Below are 23,320 nucleotides of genomic sequence, written 5' to 3' on the forward strand. Positions count from 1 at the left end.
GATCCCTACCACATCCAATAAAGGATGGAGATTCACCTTGCCCCTCCTTTTATAGCTAATGTTTACATAAAAACATTTTTTTCCTTATCTCTCACAGAAGCTGACAGATTGAGTTCTAGCTGGGCTCTTGCTATTTTGATTTTCTCTCTGCATATGTTAACAACATCTTTGTAACCTAAGTTGCTTGTCCCATCTCCCAGAGCAAGTAAACTCTCTTTTCTTTCTCTCTTTTCTTTCCCCTGGCTGCTCTGATGCTGTGAAAATGGGGCCAGTAGTCTGGAATTAGAGGGCAGTGAAGACCTTTACTAGGAAAGGGGGCAACAACAAAGCAATTGGAAAACAGGCACAAGCCCTCACCCTATGGAGGCGACTCTTGTCAGACAAGAAGGAAAGGTATTCCTTCAAGACAGATGTTTTCTGTCATCTAGTCAAGTGGGCCACCATGGAGAGAGGTATCCAGTACTTGAGGGCATTAGCTGTGCGGGAGGTGATTCATAGTGACCTGCATAACATGCAGTTATGCAAAGGTCCAGATGACGTCAAGTGCACACAATGCAAAATGGCAAGATGGACATAATCAGATTCCAGTGAATATCATCAATAAAGTAACAGTTATGTTACCAGCAAATAACAAAAAGGAAACACAGTCTTTCTTAGGCATTGTAGTTCTCTGGAGAATGCATATTCCAAATTAAAGTCTGATGGTTTCAAACGGAGACTTGAGCGAAGACAAGCTTTTGAACAAATTAAATGGGAAGTAGTTCATGCAGTAGATCTTGGGCTGATCTGGGCAGGATATGATATAAAAAATGCTCTATACTGCAACAGAGAAGGATGGCCCCAGCTGGATCATAGATTCATAAGATTGTTTGAGTTGGAGGGGACCCTTAAAGGCCATTTGATCCAACTTCCCTGCACTGAGCAGGGACACCCACAGCTCCACTCAGAGCCCCATCCAGTCTGACCTAGGATGTCTCCAGAGATGGGACATCTACCACTTGTTTGGGCAACCTGTGCCAGTGCCTCACCACCCTTATTGGAGAAATCCAGCCTAAATCTCCCCTCTTTCAGTCTTAAACCATTTCCTCTTGTCTTGACACAACAGACCCTGCTAAAGATTTTGTCCCCTTCTTTCTTACAGCCCCATTTAGATATTGAAAGGGCACTCTCAGGTCTCACTGGAGTCTTCTCCTCTCCAGACTGAACAGCCCCTGCTCTCTCAGCCCGTCCTCATAGGAGAAATGTTCCTTGGCTCATTTTTGCTGCCCTCCTTCGGATGTATTCCAACTAGTCCACATCTCTCCTGTACTGAGGACTCCATGTCCAAATGCAGTACTCCAGACCAGGTCTCACTGGCACAGAGCACATGGGCAGGATCACCTCCCTAGATCCTCTGACAGAAAGCACTAGGGCGTACTGGAGGTCGCTCCCTAGGGTTTCAAAGATGGAGAAATGCTATATTCCAACTGAAAAAGGGATTTTAGCAGCACACAAAGAAGTTTGAGCTGCTTTAGAAGTGGTTGGTACTGAAGCACAACTCCTCTTGGCACCTGGACTACCTGTGCTGGGCTGGATGTTCCAAGGGAGGGTCCCCTCTACACATCATGCAACCAGTGCTACATGGAGTAGGTAGGTTGACTCTGGTAGCACAACAGGCTCAAATAGGAAAACCCAATCATCCAGAAATCTTTGAAGCGATTGTGGACTGGCCAGAAGGAAAATATTTTGGCATATCAGCAGAGGAGGGAGTGACACATGCTGAAGAGGCCCCACCGTACAACAAAATACCAGAGAATGAGAAGAAACACTCCTCGTTTACTGACGTGTTGTGGGACAACACTGAAGATGGAAGGCTGTTGTGTGTAACCCAAGTGACAAGTCGCAGATACTGACAATGGAGAAGGTGAATTGAGCCAGTTTGCAGAAGTGAGGGCCATCCAGCTGGCTTTAAACAAGACAGCCAGTGCTCTACTTCTATACTGACTCAGATATTCTGGTAAATGCCCTGTGGGGGTGGATACAGCAATGGAAGCAGAACAACTGGCAGCATGTCGAAGCAAACTCATCTGGGCTGCGGCACTGTGGAAAGATATTGCTGCCTGGATGGAAAACCTGGTCGTAAAAGTATGTCACATAAATGTCCACACACCCACAAGTCATGCCACTGAAGGACATCAAAGCAACCAGCAGTTGGATTGGGCAGCTGGGGTTGAAGTGGCTCAGGTTTATCTGGACTGGGAATATAAGGGTGAATAATTCACACCTTGGAGGGCCCATGACACCTCAGGCCTTCAAGGAAGAGATGCAACATATAGATGGGTTTGGGATGGAGGATGGACTTGACCATGGATGCTGTCTGCACAGGTTTTCCATGCATGTGAAATGTACTGCCTTCAGGCAAGACAAATGATAAAAGCTTCTTTGCTGTGGAGGACGATGGCTGAAGTATAAATACAGGGAGGCCTGGCAGGTGGATTATATCACACTCCCACAAACACACCATCGTCAAGCTCCATGTGCTGACAATGATGGATGGTTGGAAACACCCTATGCCACGTGCCACCACCAGAAACGCTCTCCTGGGCTTTGAAAAGCAAGTCATGTGGTGACATGGCACCCCAGAAAGAACTGAGTCAAACAACGGGACTCATTTCTAAATTCGCCTCGTAGACACCCGGGCCAAAGAGTATGGCACTGAGGGGGTGCATCGTGTCCCCCATTACGCACAGCCTCTGGGAAAATGGGATGATACAGCAGACTGTTAAGAGTGCACTGGGTGCTGTGACATTGGGACACACATTTAGCAAAAGCCACCTGGTTAGTCAGCTCTCGGGGACCTGCCAGTTGAGCTGGTCCTGCCCAGTGAAGACTTTTATGTACTACAGAGGGGGAATAAAGTCCCTGTGGTGCACAAGATAAACATGCTGGGCAAGACAGTCTAGGTTATTCCTGCCTCAGGCAAAGGGCAAGTCCAACTGTGGGATTGCCTTGCTCAAGGACCTGGATGCACTTGGTAGTAATGTGGAAGGACGGGGATGTCTGGTGTGTGCCTCAAGGGGACTTGAGGTTGGGTGAGAACAGCCAATGATTTGAAATGTATGATGCTATTTACAAAAAAAAAAAAGAAAAAAAAAAACCCAAACCTGCATGTCATCACTACTGTGGTTGCTATATGCTTTACCAGTGGTACTAGAGTCACCCAGATGAATGAACTGAGCCAAGTGCAGCTGTAATAGAACCAGAACTGGCTTCAGCATGCAGCAATCCAGCACCAAGCACCATTCTGGTACCATCGTGTCATCAGTAGCGTGGCCAGCAGGAGCAGGAGGCGATCGGCCCCCTGTACTCAGCTCTGGGGAGGCCGCAGCTCGAGCGCTGCGTTCAGGTCTGGTCTACTCATTGTGAGAAAGACAGAGAAGGGCGCGGAGCTGGCGGGGTCTGGAGCACAGTGTGATGGCGAGCGGTGAGGGAATGGGGTGGGTGAGTGTGGAGAAGGGGAGCACAGGGGAGACTCCGTAAGCGCTGCAAAGGAGGCAGCGGTGAGCTGAGGGGCGGTCTCTGCTCCACACGTTCCCGCCTCACAGCCGCCGACCCCCGGCGCCTGCTGGGGGCGGGGCGGTGGGGGGCCGGGCCGGAAGGGGCCGGCGGTGGTTCGCGGGGCTGTCCGCTTCCTGCCGCGGAGGAGGGCCGGGCTCGGAGCGGCGGTGCGCCGTGTGTCAGTGCGTGTGAGTGAGCGAGCACGGCGGGGCGGGGTGCGGTGCGGGTGGGCAGCCTTGCGCGGCTCGGTCTGAGCCTCGCTCTGATATATGTGTGTATTTTAAGGGGGTTAAATCCGTAGGCCGCGGCGGGCCGTGCTGCGGGAAGGCAGCGGGCTCGGAGCGCGGCGTGGCGGGGTGAAGGGAAGGGCTCACGTCGGCAGCCGCGGCTGGAGCCATTTTGCAACTTCCATTGAAGTTCTGCTCCCCGCCCCGGTGCTTTGGGTGCAGGGCTCCAGCTGACGGCTTGTGCCGTCTGAGAGGGTTGTTTTTCTGGGCTGAACGCGGTGGGTGTTTTCTTGAAGAGTTTTTCGGTCTCTCCCTCATCGTTGCCCCCCTCCTCGCACTGGGTGTGTGAAGGCTGGAAGCCTGCGGATGTCACTTTGAACGCGGGGTACCCTCCTGTGATAAGTCACAGAACCCTCAGGGTTGGAAGGGACCTCTGAAGGCCATCTGGTCCAACTGCCCTGCAGTGAGGAGGGACAGCACAGCTCCACCAGGTTGCCCAGGGCCTGACCCAGCTTCACCTTGAAAGTCTCCAGGGATGGGGCACCAACCACATCTCCGGGCAGCCTGTGCCAGTGCTTTGCCACCCTCACTATTTAACTCCTTTTCCCTTACACCCAACCTAAATCTACCCTCTTTGAGCTTGAGATCAGTGTTGTGCCTTAGCTGCCAGCCTGCCTTCATTCAGTCCCTACTGCACTGCGAGGCAGAGCCCCACTCCTGGCACTCAAAGCATTTCATCCTTTGCAGCAACGATCCTAAGGGTTCAGATAGACAGACAGTTTCCCGACTTTGATCCGTGTGTTCCATTTGCCTAACGAATTGTTATACGGCTGTGGTGAAATGACTTTTAATGATGATTATATTTCCATCTGCTTTAGCCCCCACAGTCGAGACATCGTTAATCCAGACTGCGAATTTTATAGCTGGATTAGAGCTTCAAGGCATATTAGGATGTGGATGTGGTCAGCTCTTCTGTTGTGGAGTCAGACTGAAGAGAAGGGAGGAAGGCTCTTGTTACACAGCATCACCGTTTTTCTTCTTTTTCTTCCTCCAGATCAGGTCTTAAATTGTAAGGTGAAGGTTTCTCTTCACAGTGCATGGACGGAAAGCCAATGCGCAGGTAAGGTGAAAAGCAGTTGTCCTTCTCTTAACCCCACGTGATAAATCCTGCAGTGAGTTGGTTTCAGAAGTGCTTAGATCATAAAACCTCTTTTTGTTTTCTTTCTTAAAAAAAATCTGGATAGGAGATATAGAGTGCGAGCATTTATCTTCAGTCTTTACATCTGTGTGTTTAGTTCTCAGTATTTAGGGACCAGATGTCTGGGAGTGGATGTGCTGCTTTGAGAAGAGTGTGGAAGACAATTGATTGTCATTCTATGTTCTCCTCTGCCCCTTGTTGCTTAAAATCCAGTATTTAATTAATTACTTCTGTGTTCTCATAATGTGAAATAAACAGCCTGGAATTAAAGTTGAACTTGATTTCTGAGAGGCATTACTTTTCTCTTAACTAAAGGAGTTTAGCCCCTCGGATAGGGTAAGGTCTTGGGTGGAAAGGAGATTTCCTCTTCTAATTATGGATGCCAGATGCCTCTGGGCTAATGAGCTGGAGATGCAGCTGAAGTTTAATTCAGGGGAGTGCTTGCTGTGGCTATATTAGAAATGTTGTGTTATGTATAGTAGAAAAGAATAGTCCTGGTAAATCAGCATGATGGCAGGTAGGCAAGCAGGATTGTTCACTCTGGTTGCTGTTCACTATAAAATGTGCCATGGCACATCTTAACAGCAGCTATATTTCTGCATGTAAGCTGTATGGAAGCAAAGTTGCCTGAAGCTTTTTTTTGCCTCCAAATGAAGCAGAGACGACTCATGCAAATTGCCTGTTTTGTCTTGTACTCTAGGGTGATAAAAGTTGGGAAACTTTACTGGGGATAATTCTGTAAACATCAGCACGATGCTTCAATTAAGCTAATGAGCAAACCTTGGGACACGATATGGACATCTCTAGGGCTGTGTTATGGAGTTTTTTTGCCAAGGCAAGAAATGCAGCTTTTGGGCAAAGAGGAGATAACCTGTGTCTTTTATAGTGAGTTCCTTTTTTCTGCATGACGTATGAAGGGGCAGACTGCTCTCTTCCAGCTCAGTCTTCTGCAAGTGAGGCTGTTTAAATCTTAACCAACCTAGAACTGTATCTTTTTAGGTTTTCATGGGGTGCTCCATTTATCAAAATGCTATTGCAGGATGGTGTGGAATTGATGACCAGCTTGGCTTGTTTATCTCTCTCCTGCATTTCCGAGTTCCTATGGAACAAAGCAGATTGAGGTTCTGATTTGTCTGCTGACTTCTGCTGGTGGTTTTGAGGCAGAGAATGGAAGCATGGAGGTTGATAGGTGTTCAGTGGGTTTGTGGCCTTGGGTTTGCCATGCCACTCGGGCTGGGGTAGCTTTAGCAGTGAGCAGCAGCCCTGGGCTGAAGCAGCAGAGGATCTCTCTAGTGGTGTTGACCTTGGAGCTTCAGGCTTCTTTAACAACTCACACAGACCAGACCTTCCAGTACCTTCTGTTTTCCTTCCCTCTGTGGCAAGCCAGTGCAGACTGTGGGATGTCTCGTTTGACGTACTTCCATGGCCCTTACTTCTGTGCTAACCCTTCTGCCCAGACGTGTTTGTAGACATGGTGAGTTGGTATAAAATATGTACAGCTTTCAGAGGATTGGGGGAAGTGATTTGAATGGAAAACAAACTGCAGCTATTCCTGTCAAGACTGAACTTTGGTGCGTTCTCTCTGCCACAGGCAGGATTTGTCTTGCATTAGCAATGAAGTGATAGTTGGGGCAGGCTGTTCTCTCACCATTGGGATGCAGCAAGAGAAAACTGTTCTGCTGAAGGCATCAGTGAGACAGAGGAGTCCTTGCTGATGAAGGGTGTATTTTGCATAGTTCAGCCTCACTGAGTGTTTTCCTAAGCCTTGTGGTCTCTGTTTTGTTTTGTTTTTTTTACTAATTATTAGATTTTCAGTTCATAGAGTTTGGTTGCTGCAAGTAAGCATTTCCATCTACTTAGTTGTGGTGTTGTGATAGACCAAATCAAGGGGCTTTGTCTTGGTAATTCTGTATGACATTCTGTCAGTGCCTAGCTTGGAATTTTAGGCATAAATCACTACAGATTCATCACCTGCATTTGCTCCTGCAATCCGTTGCTCCTGAAATCCATTGGAGCGATGAGTGATTTGAGCTGCTGCGTTCATCCTGTTTTGTGTTCTGTTTCATGGGCTGTGGGTCCCATTGGTTATTTTCTTCAGCATTACATTAAAGTTTTCTTTTGGTCTTATGCTTACAGGTGTGTAATCTGAAACCAAAAACACTCAGGCCACCCTGGCCTTAGTGCTAAGGAGCTCAGTGACGTTATCTGAAAGTATTTTTTCTTAGTTATGTATTGTTGGGTATATTTTGAACTTTTTCAACGCAGCTGTGTTGCTGTGAGGGTGAAAGTCTCATGAGTGTCCGTGTTAACGACTCAAGTTTTGGGAAGTGGCACAGATGAATAAAATGGAGGCAGTGCTGCCTGTTTATTTCGCTGACTTAGTGTGGCAGGCTGCCTGTGTTTCCATTTGTACTTCTGAGCAGTGTGCTACGGAAACCGATCCTTTGTCAGCCCTTTCTTAATCGCATTGTGTTTGCTGGCTTCCTCAGCACTGCTTCCAGCTAATCCCCGTGTATCTGAGCACCTCCTCCATCCTCACCTCTTCTTAATCAGCCTGTGTATTTGGGAGCAGCTCTTAGCTGTGACTGTGTTGGGGGGGAGGCAGCTAGCCTAGCATGTGGGAATCAAATGCTGCTTTCTGTCTTTTGCACCTCTAAGCTACTGAGTCATCGTTTCGTTCTCTATGCATATATATGCGTAATGCACACATAATGCAGTGAGATGATTATCCTCGTGGAGGTGCAGGCTGTCCCTGTCCTTTTAATTCACGCTTCTGTGCCTGTGCACAGCAGTAGCCCACGGTGCTTAACATCAAGCACCTGTCTCGATCCAGTATGGAAATTCCCAAGCCCATTGATCACTTGCTTCTGCCTTACCTAGAGGTAAGTTGTGGATGAATTGGGAATGCTAATTTGCTTATTATTCTGTTTTTTCTTTTTCCCAGCTGTTCTGTTCTCTGTAGTCATTTTTTTTTTTTCATGGAGAAAGGAGGCTGGTTACAATAGGCACACGCAGATAAATGGGGATGGGAACAGTGCAGGAATGCCTGAGGTTCTTAATAACCAGTCTCCTTTTCAGTTAGTTAAAGATCTGTTCAGCAGTCAGATTTGGGAGGAAAAGCCTGTTCTAGCCTGGCAAGGAATGGGGAACTGCTGCCCAAATCTGGCCTTAGTGCAATGAAATCCATGTGGTGTGCTTAGCGAGAGCTGGCCCTGTACTGGGGGGCTTTGTCACTGCCTTCCTCCATCCCTTGCTAGAGGGATTAGATTACTTAGTGTCTGCATTTAGCTGCTGGGGACTACCAGAGAAAGCCAATTAGGTACATTAATCTTTAGCTAAGGTTTTTTTGAGGTTTTTACAAGAGTACCATTGAACTTAGTTCCCTTTTGATGCTGCAAGGAGTGGTTACCTACATTGTTTAGGGAACTTTGCAGAGCTTTGGAACGCTGCAAAGTGAATCTGGGTTACGAGGGATGTGAGTGGGTGGAGGGGAGAGAGGCAGTGTAACAGCAGAAGGGTTTGTCAGAGGTGTAGAGAAAGGAGAACAGCGATGGATGTATTTAAAATATTAAAAAGAAACAAGCAAAGCATTTCAAGTGCAGAGGCTGAGCAGGAGCAAAACACAGAGGGAAGACCCAGCTGGAACTGTGTAACAAAGATAGGAGGGAGGGATAGTGGTCTGAAGCAGCTGAATGCCACGATCAAGGAGAGAGTGTGGGGGGAATGGGAAAACAGACTGGGATGCAAGTGAGTAATTGGAGCTGCTGCAAAGAGGCTGGATTGCTTGTGGTTAGAAAGTGCACTTCTCATAAAGAGAGGAAAGGATGCAAGTTATATTTTTAATTCTTTCCTTCCAGCATGCTGCAGAATGTATCGAGCAATAGCAGAGCTGACTCTTAATATGAGCAGAGAGAGGCAGTGATAACTCCCAAATGCCCAGTGTACCAGAGGAGCTGGAAAAGGATGTGTTGGCTCTCTCAGTCTGTCTCCAGCAGCCAGCATGCTCACTGATTATTCAGAGCTGTCAGCAGTCTCATTCTTCACTCAGTGTGTTTCATTTGCTCCGAGTGAAGTTTTTTTTCCTCACTTTTCTAAGTGGAAGAGGCAGTAGTTTCCTCTGCTTGCTTTATTTCTGGAGCAGTTGATAGGTCACTGGTGCTGCTGCATCCTTTTCAGCAATTGCACATGTGGCACGGGGCAGAAATTCTGATAACTGAGATGTCATTTGGTGTGTTCAGAGCATTAGTTTCTTCCTTTTTTGGTAGGTTGGTGGTTGTGAATACTTCACTTGTTTTGGCTTTTTGTCTGTTTGGTCTGATAATCCTGCTTGCCTTCTGCGTGGTAGGTTGCAGGCCATCTAAAGCTACTGAAGGCCTCAGGACAGCTGGGTGCATTCAGGTATCAGTGATGGACATCCCTGTCAAATACACAGGGAGAAGAACAGATAAATGGTGTGAGTGCAATTATTTGCAGCAGAAATCCATCTCCTGCAGTGACAAAACTCAAGTGACAGTGGCCAGTTGGGATAACTTCTCTGCTTTGAGTCACCATCTGTGAAATGAGGATGATATTTCTCTATGTGCAAGGCTGTCATGAGATTCAGTTAATAAATGTGTGTGTGTGTGGCTGGACATTGCTGTGGTGTGTCATGAAGAGCATATAAAAATAGGTAGAGGCCCTTTGCAAGCTGGGATTCATTTATTTCTGAGTAGACTTTGGTTTGAGGCTGATTCTTCTTGCACGTGATCGCGTTTATTTTCACGTTCTCCCGCAGAGCTCTGGGCAGCGTTGGTTTTGCCCTCGTAATTGGTGTGAAACGTGGAGCTTTGGCTGACAGCTGGTGATGGAAGAGTTGATGACCATCCTCTTCTTGGCTTCCCCTTGCTGCAGGTGTACCAGTACTCGACCAGGGGAGACCGGAATGGATGTGACCAGCCGATGCACACTGGGAGATCCTAACAAGCTGCCGGAAGGGGTGCCGCAGCCTGCCCGCATGCCTTACATCTCTGACAAGCACCCACGACAGACTCTGGAGGTCATCAACCTTCTCAGGAAGCACAGGGAGTTGTGTGATGTGGTGCTGGTGGTAGGTGCGAAGAAGATCTATGCCCACAGGGTGATCCTGTCCGCCTGCAGCCCGTATTTCCGAGCCATGTTCACCGGGGAGCTGGCCGAGAGTCGGCAGACGGAAGTGGTGATCAGAGACATTGACGAGAGGGCCATGGAACTGCTCATTGACTTTGCCTACACCTCTCAGATCACTGTGGAAGAGGGAAATGTGCAGACCTTGTTGCCAGCTGCTTGCCTTCTCCAGCTGGCCGAGATCCAGGAGGCCTGCTGCGAGTTCCTTAAGAGACAGTTGGACCCTTCCAATTGCCTGGGCATCCGAGCTTTTGCTGACACTCACTCGTGCCGTGAACTGCTGAGGATTGCTGACAAGTTCACCCAGCATAACTTCCAGGAGGTAAGAGGCCACTCTGCAGGAGGCGTGGTTTAGAGAGCTGTGGGCTACTCTCACTTTGTCCTTCTTCCCAAGCCCTGCTCTCAGATCTGCTGCTAAGAGTGGATGCTATCCTCCTCTTGGGGAGAGAGGGAAGAAGTACCCACAGGGCTGTTTTCACCATTGTTCTGTATATCATAAATATGATCTGTAGCATTTCTTCTCATTTAGTTCTGTGGTGGAAGGCAGGGCCACAGATGTAGGTGGTGTCTGTCATTGCAATTGATGTAGCTGCACTGGTGTACTGCAGCATGGTGTTTGGGATTCTACAAGATTAGAGGGGAGAAGAGTCTTTAAGTGAGGAGAAATAGCAGAAAAAATGTGTGAGTGTACGGATTGGGAGTATGATGGAACTGGGGGAGCATACAGCTGTATCGAGTGAAGTCTTCAACTCCCTTGCTACAGCAGAACCAGGGTTTTGCATCTATTATTCAGCAGAAGCTGGATTGCTGGATGTGAAAGGAATTCACATGCGTAATTTTGTGGCTGACCTTCCTAAACTCAAGTCTGTCTTGTTTTTCACATTCTCCCTAGAAAATGTTTTGGGGAAAAAAATTGCCAGCTACCAGTTCAGGGAGGGATCAGCATAATAAATGATTCCCTAAGCAATACTCAGTGAAGAGTGGGTCTTTACTTTATTCTTACACCTAGATTTAGAAGTGAACCCAACATTTTTAAGTGGTGCCTTTCCTGAGCCCTGGTTAGAAGGGTAAGAATGTGTTTGTTGAAAGCAGCTGCTCTCTAGGGGTGCTCTCAGCACAAAGATTTGTTCCCCTGGCAGGGTGATTTCTCCTGCCTTTTCTAGAAAGGCTCTTCTATCCCTTGGGATGGGTAGCCTGCTGCAGAGAGAGATACCTGCTTTGTGGGTAGATCCTTTGGTAGTTCCAGAATGGAGTACTAGTGCTAATTCAGTTTCCGCAGAGGAGTGGTGATTGATTGCAGCTTGCAGGCTCTTGTTTTCCCTGCAGGAAGCAGATTGGAATTGTATTAATATCAGTCAGGTAGTAGTTAAGAAAATTATGAGCAGAAGCAAACACAATTGAACTTGACTGTTGGACACCTTGAAGACAATACTTGATATCTGACTGTAGACACATGACATCAGCTTACTCTAAAAGTTGCAATTAAATAGGACTTTCCTAGCCATGAAGACAGAATTTGCTATCTAGGAGCTTGTTTTTTGGGTGTTTTTTTTTTTCTAGAACTCAGTGATTTCTCAAAAGCCCTGCATCCAAAGCCCTACATTTAGCTGTCCATGTCATGTGCTGTGTGCTTGCTCTGCATTTCTTTTCTTCTGCAGCTTTTCCTTGGGAGCAGGATGGTAAACAGATGGTTGTTTATTTTCAGTACTTGGTGGTTTTAATGGTTAGAGCTGCACTCTTCTTATTATTACATGAGTAGGGCATACTTACAAGACTCTAAATAACTTCTTGTCAGCATAACACTTTTGTGTCTGTATGTTTTAGTGTTAATACTTGCAGCTGGCTGTTGGGAGCTGCCTGCTGTGGGATTTTTCTTTCACAGTCCCTCAGAGATGGCTTCCTGTGTTCGTTTTCCCTGTGAAAGCACACACAGAGAGGAATTTTGGTCTCTAGAAAACACCCTTCTCTTTAAAGCTGATGCAGATCATAATTAACTAAATCACTTAGGTTAGCTCACTATTTGTTCGGCCTGCATGAGTTTCAGTGTCCCGCTCAGTATCCAAGAGTTCAGCTGTTCTTCATTCCTAATGATCTTCCCATTCCTTTCTGCTGCTTCTCTGCAGCCAGCATTGATGGTGCTCCTTGTCAGGCTCCTGTTCTGTGCTGCCATTGCTTTCCTGAGAGCAGGTTGGTGATCCCTCACCAGGGAGGGACATAACTGATAGAAAACGTGTCCTTCTCTGTACAGTCACAGCTCCCACAAAGTGACAAGGAGAAACATGAGATGGGAATTTCCTGAATGGTGATGTCCAATAGTAAGCACTAGGCATCAGGCCAGCCCATGCAGCTACTTGGGAGTGCAGGCTGAATTGCTTCACATCTTCTGCTGTGCTGACCTCTACTATTAATTCTTACATATATCACTGTATAACATCATCAGCTTCTCGGAAGAATGTTTTCCCAAGGTTTCTATTCCCCTCAATTTAATTTCTTGCCTAAAACCCCCCAGTGGATGACCAGCTATGGGCTGGGAATGCTTGTGAGGAAGCTGAACTGATGGGTGTCAAGCAAAACTCTTTGATGGCAGCCTGCAGCTCCAGCATGTGTGCTCAGGGCTGTGTGCTGGGAGCGAGGCAGCTGAGGCCACCTGAGGAGCTGGTCACTATCTTGGGTGCTGAAGGAGTTAATGTGCTGGCAGATTGTCAGCAGCTTGAGTTTCACAAGGGATGAGTCCTCAGTGCCTTCAGAGGCTCTGATTCCTTCTGAAGCATCTTTGGACCCGCACGTGCTCTACGTGTATATATTTACAACAAGTGAGAGACAGTCAAATGAATCCATCTCCTTGTCCAGAAGTATTTTCTGTTCTGCCTCAAATGGGATTTTAGCCTTTGGTAGCTTGTTGCTGAGACTCTTGTATTTGTGTTCTGCTTTGGATTGCTTGAGAATAGATCCTCTCTATTCTGCTGCTGCTATACAGGGCAAGCAGGAAGGCTGAATGTAAAGGCATGTCATATTTTTCTTGAGTTTTGACCTGACCAGTGTGTTCTGTGACTTAACCCTTTTAAAACTGTCCTATGGAAACCTTTTAATGCATCTTTGGTTTTGCTAGGGTCTGCGTTTTGCAGCAAGCCTGTCATGTGTTGATGGCAAGATAATGATGGGCAGTTGACACTTGGTTGGATCAGCCCATTGCTCCCTACTTCAAGTGGACCCATCTGCCCTTCAGAGTTGTGCTGAGAAGCAGGAGTGTGAATGGTTCTGGTGCTTTGGCCGCTGTCCTCATTTTTGTTTTCTATTTAACCAGGTAATGGAGAGCGAGGAGTTCATGCTGCTTCCTGCCAATCAGCTCATAGACATTATATCCAGCGATGAGTTGAATGTTCGCAGTGAAGAGCAGGTGTTCAACGCCGTGATGGCCTGGGTGAAGTACAGCATTCAGGAAAGAAGACCCCAGCTGCCACAGGTAATAATGAGCACAGTGACATTCGAGACCCCTTTTATCCAGGGGAGGAGTAATGAGGACTGGCGGGGCAATACAACAGCAGCGTGATGGTTCTGAGTGCGTGCAATGCCATGGTAGTTTTGAATTCCTCCTGTGTTACAAGGTTGGCATTTTCCCTTCATCTAGGCTGAAAGATGCAGCGGCCAGAGCTTCTGATAGGGGCTTTGTTGAATTGTTTCCAGGTAGGGCTTGCCAAACAAGATCATTCCAGTGGTCTGTCCAGGCACGTTTGCATGGATTGCTTTGAGTGTTGTTTGAAAAACAGTGGATAAGGAGAAGCTCGCTTTCATTTGAGGTGCATCTTTAAGCTCTGCTGTTTGATTTATGCCTCAGCCCTCAGGATCTTACACTGGAGCTTGTCAGAATGGTTTTGTTGAGATGCAGTGCTTCATCTAAGCCAAGCCATTTCACAGAGAAGCACCCATTCTGACAAAGCTGTCGGCTGGAAAGCCTCTGAAGTCTCAGGCTTTTTGATCAAAAGAAGCGAGTGTCTACCCTGGCATTTCTTCTTTGGAAATACAGATATTAAATGCAACTATATTTAGTGGAAAGCTTCTGAAAATTGTTTAAAAGGAAACAAGAAAATGCTGCTGTCATCAAGCTAGCCCTTATTAATGGTGTTAAAACTGTATATCTTTTCAGGTCCCTCTGTAACTACTTGTGCTTATTATCATTATTAGTCAGTATTTTTGTTTTTTCCTCCTGCAGTTTCTTTCTGTTTGGGGTTTTAGAGCTTTTCTACAGTGCCCTGTTCTGTGTTGCAGGTCCTCCAGCACGTTCGCCTGCCGCTGCTGAGTCCCAAGTTTCTCGTGGGTACAGTGGGCTCTGATCCTCTTATTAAGAGTGATGAGGAATGCCGGTAAATCTCCTCCTGCATTTCTAGTGGAATGAAATTGCCATTTCCTTTCCTTGTGGCATGTCTCACCTTCCCAATTCTGGTGGAGTTTTACGTTACCTGAAAAGCACATGTTTTTCCTCGTTGTGCTTAATGTGGAAAAGTTCAGGGGATAGGCTAAATTGTTTTTTTCTCCCAAGTAAGCAGTCATACTGACTGAATTCCACTTGTAGAGGGGAGGAGGACTTCTTCTCTGTTTTGTTTTGTTCAAGTGTTTGGAATGTTAGGATTAGATCAGGTGATACATCGTTAGTGGATGGACAATGTGAGCTGGCCAGAGCTCGAGGAGAAAATATTAATCAGAAGGATACTATCTCCATCTATTGGTCATGAGAGTATTATGTATTTGTGTGCTATTCAATTCCTGTTTTGTTCAAGGCAAAACCATTGGTGGTTAAGTTTTAACATGAGGCAAGCTGGGTTTTATGATACAGTAAGCCTGAGAAATCTCATCACCGTTTTCTAATCAGTCTTTACACCTAGTAGGATCTAAATGCAACTCCAGTCAAAAAGTGATGCTGTGCTACTGTGTGAGTGACGTGTGAACAATTGATGAGTATTTTGGTGGCAGTGCATGTTTTAACTGCAGCTGTTTGTGTGCTTCTGTGATTTGCAGATAGCCAAAGTGCACAACTCCTGCTGACTGCTCTTACCATCAGTTTTGATTCATGCCTTTTCCTTTGACCAGGTTTAAGTGAACTTTGGGAATGAATATTTTTCTGTCTCGTGCAGGGATTTAGTGGATGAAGCCAAAAACTATCTCCTGTTACCCCAAGAACGACCGCTGATGCAAGGACCACGAACTAGACCACGCAAACCCATCCGCTGTGGAGAGGTCCTCTTTGCAGGTGAGTACAGCTCCTGCTGGCTTAAGTCAGGAGATTCAAATCTGTTTCTCTAGCGATCGTTTTCCTTTAAACATAATCTTTTAACTGTCATTCCAAGTGAATGACCTGTGCATTAATATTTGGGGATTTGAGTCAGCTTGCACTTTCACACTTGTGTCATCTCTTGGTGGCATCAGTGCCGCAGTGCTTCCTAATCCTCCTGAAAATCAACTTCTGTCTTCTAATTGTAATCCTCAGAACGATGAACTCTGAGAGATGAAGCTAGTGGGTTAAGGCTGCTGAAGGGCAGAGGGATTATTTGTAGCGGGCACGTGTGCAGTGTGTTTGCTTGGTGTGTTACTGTGATGCCATTTCTTGTGCTTGGACCCAACAGTGGGGGGCTGGTGTAGTGGGGATGCAATCTCCAGCGTGGAACGCTATGACCCTCAGACCAACGAGTGGAGGATGGTGGCTTCCATGAGCAAACGACGCTGTGGCGTTGGTGTCAGTGTTCTGGATGACCTTCTCTATGCAGTGGGAGGCCACGATGGTTCCTCTTACCTGAACAGTGTAGAAAGGTAGGTCTCCGTAAGGCTGATGTGCAGAATATTAACTCAATTCTTAAACTTGAGCCCCAGCTTCATTTTGCCATCTCTTTTTTTTTTATACCTGCTGACAACCTGACATTTATATTACTTATCTACTTCAATATGTACTGGTTTGCTGCTGAACTAGGTCTTCACGTGTCCTGCTTGTGTCATTTACTCTCTGTTTAATGAGACAAGACATAGCCTTTGGTGTAAGGAGGAATTAGGAAGAGGTGGGTCTGGTTGTAACTGGTGGGAGGAGTGGTGATCCTGGTTAACCTTTCTTGCAGTTACTGGTTTGTTTTTAGTGTTGCTGAGGAAGGTAACTGCAGAGTTAAGGAACCTTGCAAATACAGAGGAGAAAAAAAAATAGGTAATTTTTAGACCTGTGAAAGATACGAGTCAAACAAGCTGTGTCAAGCTTACTGTTTCTGGGACCATCATACTGCAACCTGCATGCCTACAAGCCACATGACTCATGCACTCCAAATCTCTTCCCTCTAACAAATCCATTGATCTACACAGATATTCCTCCTCTTCTTTTCGCTGTTTCTTTGCTTACTGCCAGCTTCCCACATCATGACTTTGTCTCCCACATCTTTTCTGCTGTGCACTGTTCTCTGGGTTCCCAAGTTGGTCTGGTTCCTTTGTCTTTATCTAGAAGTACAGGTCCAGTGCTGGCTTGTGTGAACTGCAGGGTATATCCAGCAGTGTAACTCTGCCTGCTGCTCTTTGCACAGATGCAAGTCAGCACATGTCAGCCAGTCCCTGGTAATGTGCTTTCTTACAAGCCTCAACCTTTGATCTTCAGTTTGAATCATCTGCACTGCAGTTTGAACATCCCTGCAATTACATGTGCTGCATGCATTGCATAATTCTGGAATTATTTATTCAACTTATAAATAGCTGTGTTGCAGATCAGACTCAATGGGTGAATTTTACTGCTTCAGTAGTTTCTGAATGTGGGAGAGTCTGAAGTGTAGATAAGCAGCTTGTGTTTTTCCTAGGTATGATCCAAAGACCAACCAATGGAGCAGTGATGTGGCCCCCACCAGCACCTGCAGGACCAGTGTTGGAGTAGCAGTTCTTGGGGGCTACCTTTATGCTGTGGGTGGCCAGGATGGTGTCTCTTGCCTCAACATTGTGGAAAGGTATTTAGGTTTTTAAAAACAAAATTAAATGAGAAAGAAAAGGGAGCAAGGGAAGGAAGTAAATGGACAGATCCTGTGGGGATTTTTCTCTGGGGAGAATAAGATCAGCCTTTCTACCCCTTTTGAGAAGATGCTGGCATTTCAGCATCTTTGATGTTTCCTCTTCTGCCAGGTACGACCCCAAAGAAAACAAATGGACTCGGGTGGCTTCCATGAGCACCAGGCGCCTGGGAGTTGCTGTGGCTGTTTTAGGGGGCTTTCTCTATGCAGTGGGAGGCTCTGATGGCACTTCTCCTCTCAATACTGGTATGCCTTTTGCTGTCCCTCGTTGCTGTCAGCATTTGTCACGGTCCTGTTTGTTGTCTTTAACGTCTCCAGATGGCAGCTGAATATCGTAATGACCAGTTAGCTCTGTTTTCTCCTTCAAATGGGATTTTGCTATGTGGTAATTCACTGTCTGGGCCTGTGGACCACTGTTACCTCTGTGTGTGTGTGTGGTTTTTCCCCTAGGATGCTGCATTTGGCATTGTATTGTTCTGAATACAATACTTTGCTCGTTTTTTTCACCGCTGCAAGCATCTCTTTTTCTGCAGCAGCCTTGTAACCCTGTAGAAGGGGAAGTGTTGGAGTTCAAACTACTGCAATATGGTAATGGTACTTCTGTAGGATTGCCAACTTGTTCTTGAGTGAAGATGATTGAATCTGAATGATTGACTGTGTAGGACTGGAGACCAGAGGGAGAAAAGCAGGCTTTCTATGGAAGGAAAGCATTCGAGTGACAGGACAGGCTGGTACATCCTATTTTTGCTGTGTGGACACTGCAGTGTCTTCACAGATCGAGCAGTACTTTGGATGCAGATCCAAAAGTGCTGACCCCCACCTCTTGCCAACCTTGTTCCCAAAGATGTGTCATTTCCTCTGCAGTGGAACGATACAATCCCCAGGAGAACCGCTGGCATACGATTGCACCCATGGGCACGAGGAGGAAGCACCTGGGCTGTGCAGTGTACCAAGACATGATATATGCTGTGGGAGGCAGAGATGATACGACAGAGCTTAGTAGTGCTGAGAGATACAACCCTCGAACCAACCAGTGGTCTCCTGTCGTGGCCATGACATCGCGACGGAGCGGAGTGAGTTTGGCTTGGTTTGCTTGCTTGTACTATCTGTCATTACGTGGTAGGAGTAGGGAATAGAGCATTATCACGTGTGACTTCCCTCTTGCTGCTTCTGTGTCTTTCAGAATAGAAACAGAGAGGGAAATGTTTGCAAATGGGTAGTGCTCTTTAGTAATCCTCAGGAAAGAAGCAGTAGTCGTGGCATGGACATCCAGTTGTTTGAAGGTCTTTTCAAAATAGTTCTGGTCCCTTACACTGAGTTGGCTACTGAAGAGGTCTTAATCTTATCATATTTGGTATGTGATAGTATTAGAGACCAGTATCAGAATCAGAACCTGGGTCTCCTCTTGCAGTGTGCTTTGGGTGAGTTAGGAGGTGAACAATCCTACCTGCACAGGAAAAAAAGAGTTGGAAGAGTGAGCAACTGTATGTAGATACAAACTCGTAGTTAAGCCTTTTCATTGCCTTGATTGTGTGTGGGAACAGGGTTTCTGGGCTTTCAGGTGGAATGCTGACTCTCTTCCTCAAATCATGTGGGTATGGAGAGTGACAGCATGTTTTCATCAACTCCTAATCTTCCTGCTTTCTGTAGACATGTGAACAAAAGATTAACATAGCATTTTAAGTACTCGTCATGTTTAGGCAGATGCAAATGTTATGAATATTTATCATCAGATACTGAATTACATAGTAAAGCAAAGTGTGGATTCATTCTGCTTGTATGTTAGTATTTCAGTGTCTGGTGAGGCAAGCATGAATCAGAACTTGAGCAAGTACTGGTTTGGGGAGCAGAAAAAATGCATTTCCTTCCTCAAAGCATTGAGTACATTGTTCAACACTGTCCTTTCTAGTTACTAATGGAGCACTGACTCTTCGTGAATTTGTATCATGTAGAAATTCCTCAACAGTTCCTCAACAAATGCAGCTGCATGTGCAAAACTCCTGAGTTTGTTCTAAGTACTTCAAAGCCAAAATGAGGGCTGTATTACATTGTGTTCTTATCTTTGCTGTTAAATTGCTGTTTTCTCTGGAGTTAATCTATCTAAAACTACTGAGCTGTTTGAGGTTTTTGTGATTTTTGTGCTTCTCCAAAAAGATAATGTAGAAAGGCTTGAGGCCAAGCTGTTCACAGATGTTCCAAGCCACAGCCTGGGAGGAGCAGGCTATGTAGGCTTATGTATGGTTCTCTTCCAGTTCAAGCAATCATTGCAGGCTGTAGGCTGGTAGATACCCTGGAGTATGTGTTGTAATTTGTCAAGAAGTCTGGGGCGTGGTATGCTTTGGCTGATAAAGACTTTTGTTCTGATGTATCTGCAACCCTTCAAGCAGTTCTTGTAGTCACTAGTAAAGGGAACCTTCTGCTTCTACTCTGACGTCTCTGATTTGAGATGTGTGTTTAGCTTTTCATGTCTTATTTGAAACCCAGCACTTGGATTGCTTGGTGTCTTGTACTAGTTCTAGTTAAATGCAATTTAGGTAATTTTGTCTTTTTCCCCCCAAGAAAATTCTATTGCAGATTGCCTTTCTCCAAACACGGCTGCTAAACCTTTTATTAATGTTTATTTCAACCCTTATTTTCAGGACATGCATTCAGGACCTGTCTTTTCAGCAAGGTAGCTAAGCAGCTGCTGTGATGGTTGTTTTCCAGGTTGGCCTTGCAGTGGTGAATGGACAGCTAATGGCAGTGGGGGGATTTGATGGCACCACGTACTTGAAGACCATTGAGGTGTTTGATCCGGATGCTAACACATGGAGGTAAATGATAAGTTTGTGAAACAGTCAAGTAGCAATCTCCAGATGTAGCTGCTGCCACCCAGCTGGAGCCGTCCCAGCAGATTAGAACTGTGACATATTGCTTGGTGCAGCAGCCAGCATAAATTTCATGCTGTAAATTCTTGGTTAGCTTGAAGCTGCGAGCATATTTTGATGAACTGGGAAGGCATGGGAACTTTGTGTGGCTGTCCCTTCCCTGTTATGCTGAAACATAGTCCAGTGCTGAGGAATACATTATGTAAAGGGTCACTTGCTGCTTGCTAACCTTTGTGGAAGGCTTGTATTGCTACATCACTGCTGCCTGACTGCAAAAGCCTTCCATGGCAAGATGACTTTTATGTTTAAATATGAATGGAAGCTGAACACTTGTAATATCCCTGTTATTTACCTACCGCACACCCACGACTAGTAGGGAAACATTTTCTTGCAAGTTTCTGCTTGGAAAACCAAGTTTAGGTGGGTTTTTGAGAGCTAGAGAAAATAGGTGATTTAGAAGGCTTGTCAGGTAGCCAGGAAAATGCTATACAAAAACCTAATTTAAGTGTCACTTTTGAACTTGCAATTGTGAGCTGCACTGAAAGAGGTCTGCTCCTAGCTGAGTCTCTTCTGCTTCCTGGTAAAAACAAGCTGGCCCTTAGAAGGAGCTCACAGTCATGTTATAGAAACCATCCTACTCATTTTTGGCTTTTCAAGCTGAGGCTCTGAGCTCCAAATTTTTCTGGAGGAGCTGAAGCAGAACACTTCAAGAGTGTATGGTGTTCTTCTCCCTTTAAATCTGTAAGACAGCAATTAGATCTTCATCTGATTCACAAGATGAGAGAAATCATGAAACATACTGGAAAGTTGTATTTCCTACTCCTTTTCTAGTCTTAACTACACTTAAAAGCAATTATCTGTGTATTTATTCCCAAATCTAATTAAAGTTTCAGTCTTGCTGCTTCAGTAATCTGGAGGGAGTAGAGGGGAATAGAAAGTAATTAATGTCCTTATTCCTTCTGGCTTAGTAATACTAGTAGATTAATCCCTTTCTGCTGAGATGAGCTGTCATAAGGAGCAGCAGGGGATCTTCCCCTTGTTTGCTGAGCTATGGTCAATGTAAAAGTGCAGAGGAAACCCACCTGAGAGGAGTATGTACTTAGCTGAATGGTTTCAGCTACTTCCAGTGGCTGTAATGATGTCTTGAGCTAGGAGTTGCAGTCTAGACAGACAAGGTATTAGCTTGTGAGCCCCCTCCCCCACTTCATTCAGAATAACTGATCATCATCTGGTCTTCCTTTTCTTTACTGAACTTCTTGTTCTGTGAAGGACTTTTTTGTGTGGCTCGATAAAGAAATTCTTCTGCTATCATTTGTTAATCCCAGATGGCCTTGGTAAGAGTTGTTTGAAGAACTTGCTTCTCCTGTTTCTGCCAGCAGACTTCAGCAACACAGAGAATTATGCAGCTGAAGTGAGTAGGATCCTGGAGTCTGTAGGGATCAGATTTCCATATGAAATGCAGGCACCGTTTCAGTAATGTCTCATATCTTGGAGAAGCAGGTGGTGCTTGGGATGTGTAACATCTTGGTTGGATCAGCTGAGCAGATAGGGTATTAGAAATGTAAAAGAAATAAGTTGGCTTGTAAGTAGCTAATCTGTCCTTGGTCAGGTGCTATCTGAAATGTAGCCCGAGGTCAGCTACAAGCCCACAGCCAGGCAGGGAGAAAGCATTACTGAAATAACAGGAAACTGGCGTGGCCAAACAAGGAGTTTCTGTTTAGAGGGAGAAAGGCATGAGCCCGGTACAAGTGTTTACCTTGGAAGCGTGTGAAAAGACTGCTGCTCTGCTTCTAACTTGTCACAGAAACCACTTCAACCAGGTGTTACCAGTGGTGTAACCGTGCTCACAAGGGCTGACTGGATCACTCCCACGGTGGCTTCACGAAGGAGCTGGAGCAACGTGCCTTGTCTTTGCAGGTTGTACGGAGGGATGAACTACCGGCGGCTGGGAGGAGGAGTAGGTGTTATCAAAATGACACACTGTGAATCCCATATATGGTAAGCATCAAGAGGGAGAGAGACCCCTGGGTTCTCAGTCCTAGAAAAACTGAAGAGACGTGTTGACACTGGACTCTTTGCAGCTCTAGTATGAACGGTCTAGACCCGATGTAACTCTTTGCCAGTGACTCTATGGAATTATAAAAATGAACTTCAATGAGAGTGTGCCCAATGGAAGACCACATTGTCAGACTCCAGGGAACTGCTGGACAAAAGTAGAAGTATCGCTTATGTCCGTATTTTTTTCTAACTTAGTCTACAATTTTGAATAAACCAAACTGTACCATTCACTATAGTGTAAGTAATGCCAATGCAGAGACTACGAGCTGCAACAGGAGTCTGGCAAGGAGAGTTTCCTGCCTTCCCTCCTGCTGTGAGCATTGGATGTGGCAGCTGTGCGGTGGGCGAAAGAGGAAAGTGATACAGAAAACGTTGCTTTTGCCTTATTTACAGAGAGCTTCAAAAAAAAAAAATAGTAGTACTTGACCTGCAAGGTGCCACCTTTGCACAGAAGCTTCCCTGTGCGCAGAGTATATTTATTTTTACATTTAATTTGTATCACATACCTTCTTTGTGTCGCTCACAGCGACGATTCCAGCTTTTTATATGCATATATATGTGAATATATATGTATTTTATGTATATGTGCGTGTGCAATTTGAGTTTTAATGAGCTGAGGGTTAGGGCTGTGTCCTGCAAGCTGTTGTGGGTCCAACCCTGGTGGTATGTTGTTGGGTCTCAGAGTATGGGAGAGCTATGGGTACCCTGAGTATCTTCTCAGCCTTGCTGGAGGTGAGAAGTAGAACTGGAACTCTCATTTATCGACTGAATCAGTGAAATGCCACAGAAGAGGGTGAGTGAAAAGGGTTGCATACAATGCCGTTTTACTGTACAGTGTGTGGTACAAAAGTTCAGCTTTTGTCTCTCACCTCTGCGTTATGAACCTAGAAACAACTAGCTGTTGCTTATTGAAGTCTTTCTCATGTTGCCTGCTGCATTACCACTTCTCTGAAGCTGGTAGGCAGTTCTCTGAAGCTGGTAGGCAGGTATCATCTGTTAATTCTGGCTAGCCTAGATCAACACTCACTTCTCAGGTTCTTGATAGAATGGCAGACCTGCAGTCGAGTCAGCTCCTGCTGTGAAAAATGCTTAGTCCAGTGTCACCTTAGCAGCCCTCCTGACTCATCTGTGTCTCTAGAATTCCTGTTGTACAACACTGACCGTGATGAGATGGTGCACTCCCTTTCTATGACTTGTTCAAAGTGCACTTTCTCTGTTCTTGTCGGGAGCAGGGAAAGGCCTGAAGTCATAGAAGTTTGGAAAGGTGGG

At 45.9% G+C, this 23,320-nt stretch overlaps 1 protein-coding gene across 2 annotated transcripts; it reads left to right on the plus strand.

Moving 5' to 3' along the window:
* Nucleotides 1–3,647: 3,647 nt before the first annotated feature.
* Nucleotides 3,648–23,010, plus strand: KLHL20 (kelch like family member 20). 2 transcript variants are annotated; one of them, XM_065743573.1, is made up of 13 exons: nucleotides 3,648–3,711; nucleotides 4,819–4,884; nucleotides 9,853–10,426; nucleotides 13,409–13,567; nucleotides 14,371–14,465; nucleotides 15,234–15,349; nucleotides 15,723–15,906; nucleotides 16,923–17,066; nucleotides 17,239–17,372; nucleotides 17,991–18,199; nucleotides 19,833–19,939; nucleotides 21,911–21,991; nucleotides 22,075–23,010. In XM_065743573.1, exons 2-13 carry the CDS (start codon nucleotides 4,862–4,864, stop codon nucleotides 22,103–22,105), a joined length of 1,857 nt encoding a protein of 618 aa, XP_065599645.1. In that variant the 5' UTR covers nucleotides 3,648–3,711; nucleotides 4,819–4,861; the 3' UTR covers nucleotides 22,106–23,010. The 2 variants fall into 2 exon arrangements, with proteins under 2 accessions (XP_065599645.1, XP_065599655.1); XM_065743583.1 differs by having other exon boundaries at nucleotides 21,911–23,010.
* The last annotated feature ends 310 nt before the right edge of the window (nucleotides 23,011–23,320 follow it).

Source organism: Cyrtonyx montezumae, unplaced genomic scaffold (assembly GCF_038088225.1).
Source record: "Cyrtonyx montezumae isolate F1298 unplaced genomic scaffold, pur_monq_1.0 scaffold_1, whole genome shotgun sequence".
Lineage (NCBI taxonomy): Eukaryota > Metazoa > Chordata > Aves > Galliformes > Odontophoridae > Cyrtonyx > Cyrtonyx montezumae.

Coding starts and splice junctions, on each gene's coding strand:
- KLHL20 (XM_065743573.1), top strand. CDS start 4,862: ATGGACGGAAAGCCAATGCGCAG. Junction 13,568..14,370: donor GAAGACCCCAGCTGCCACAG/GTAATAATGAGC, acceptor TCTGTGTTGCAG/GTCCTCCAGCACGTTCGCCT. Junction 17,373..17,990: donor CACTTCTCCTCTCAATACTG/GTATGCCTTTTG, acceptor TTTCCTCTGCAG/TGGAACGATACAATCCCCAG.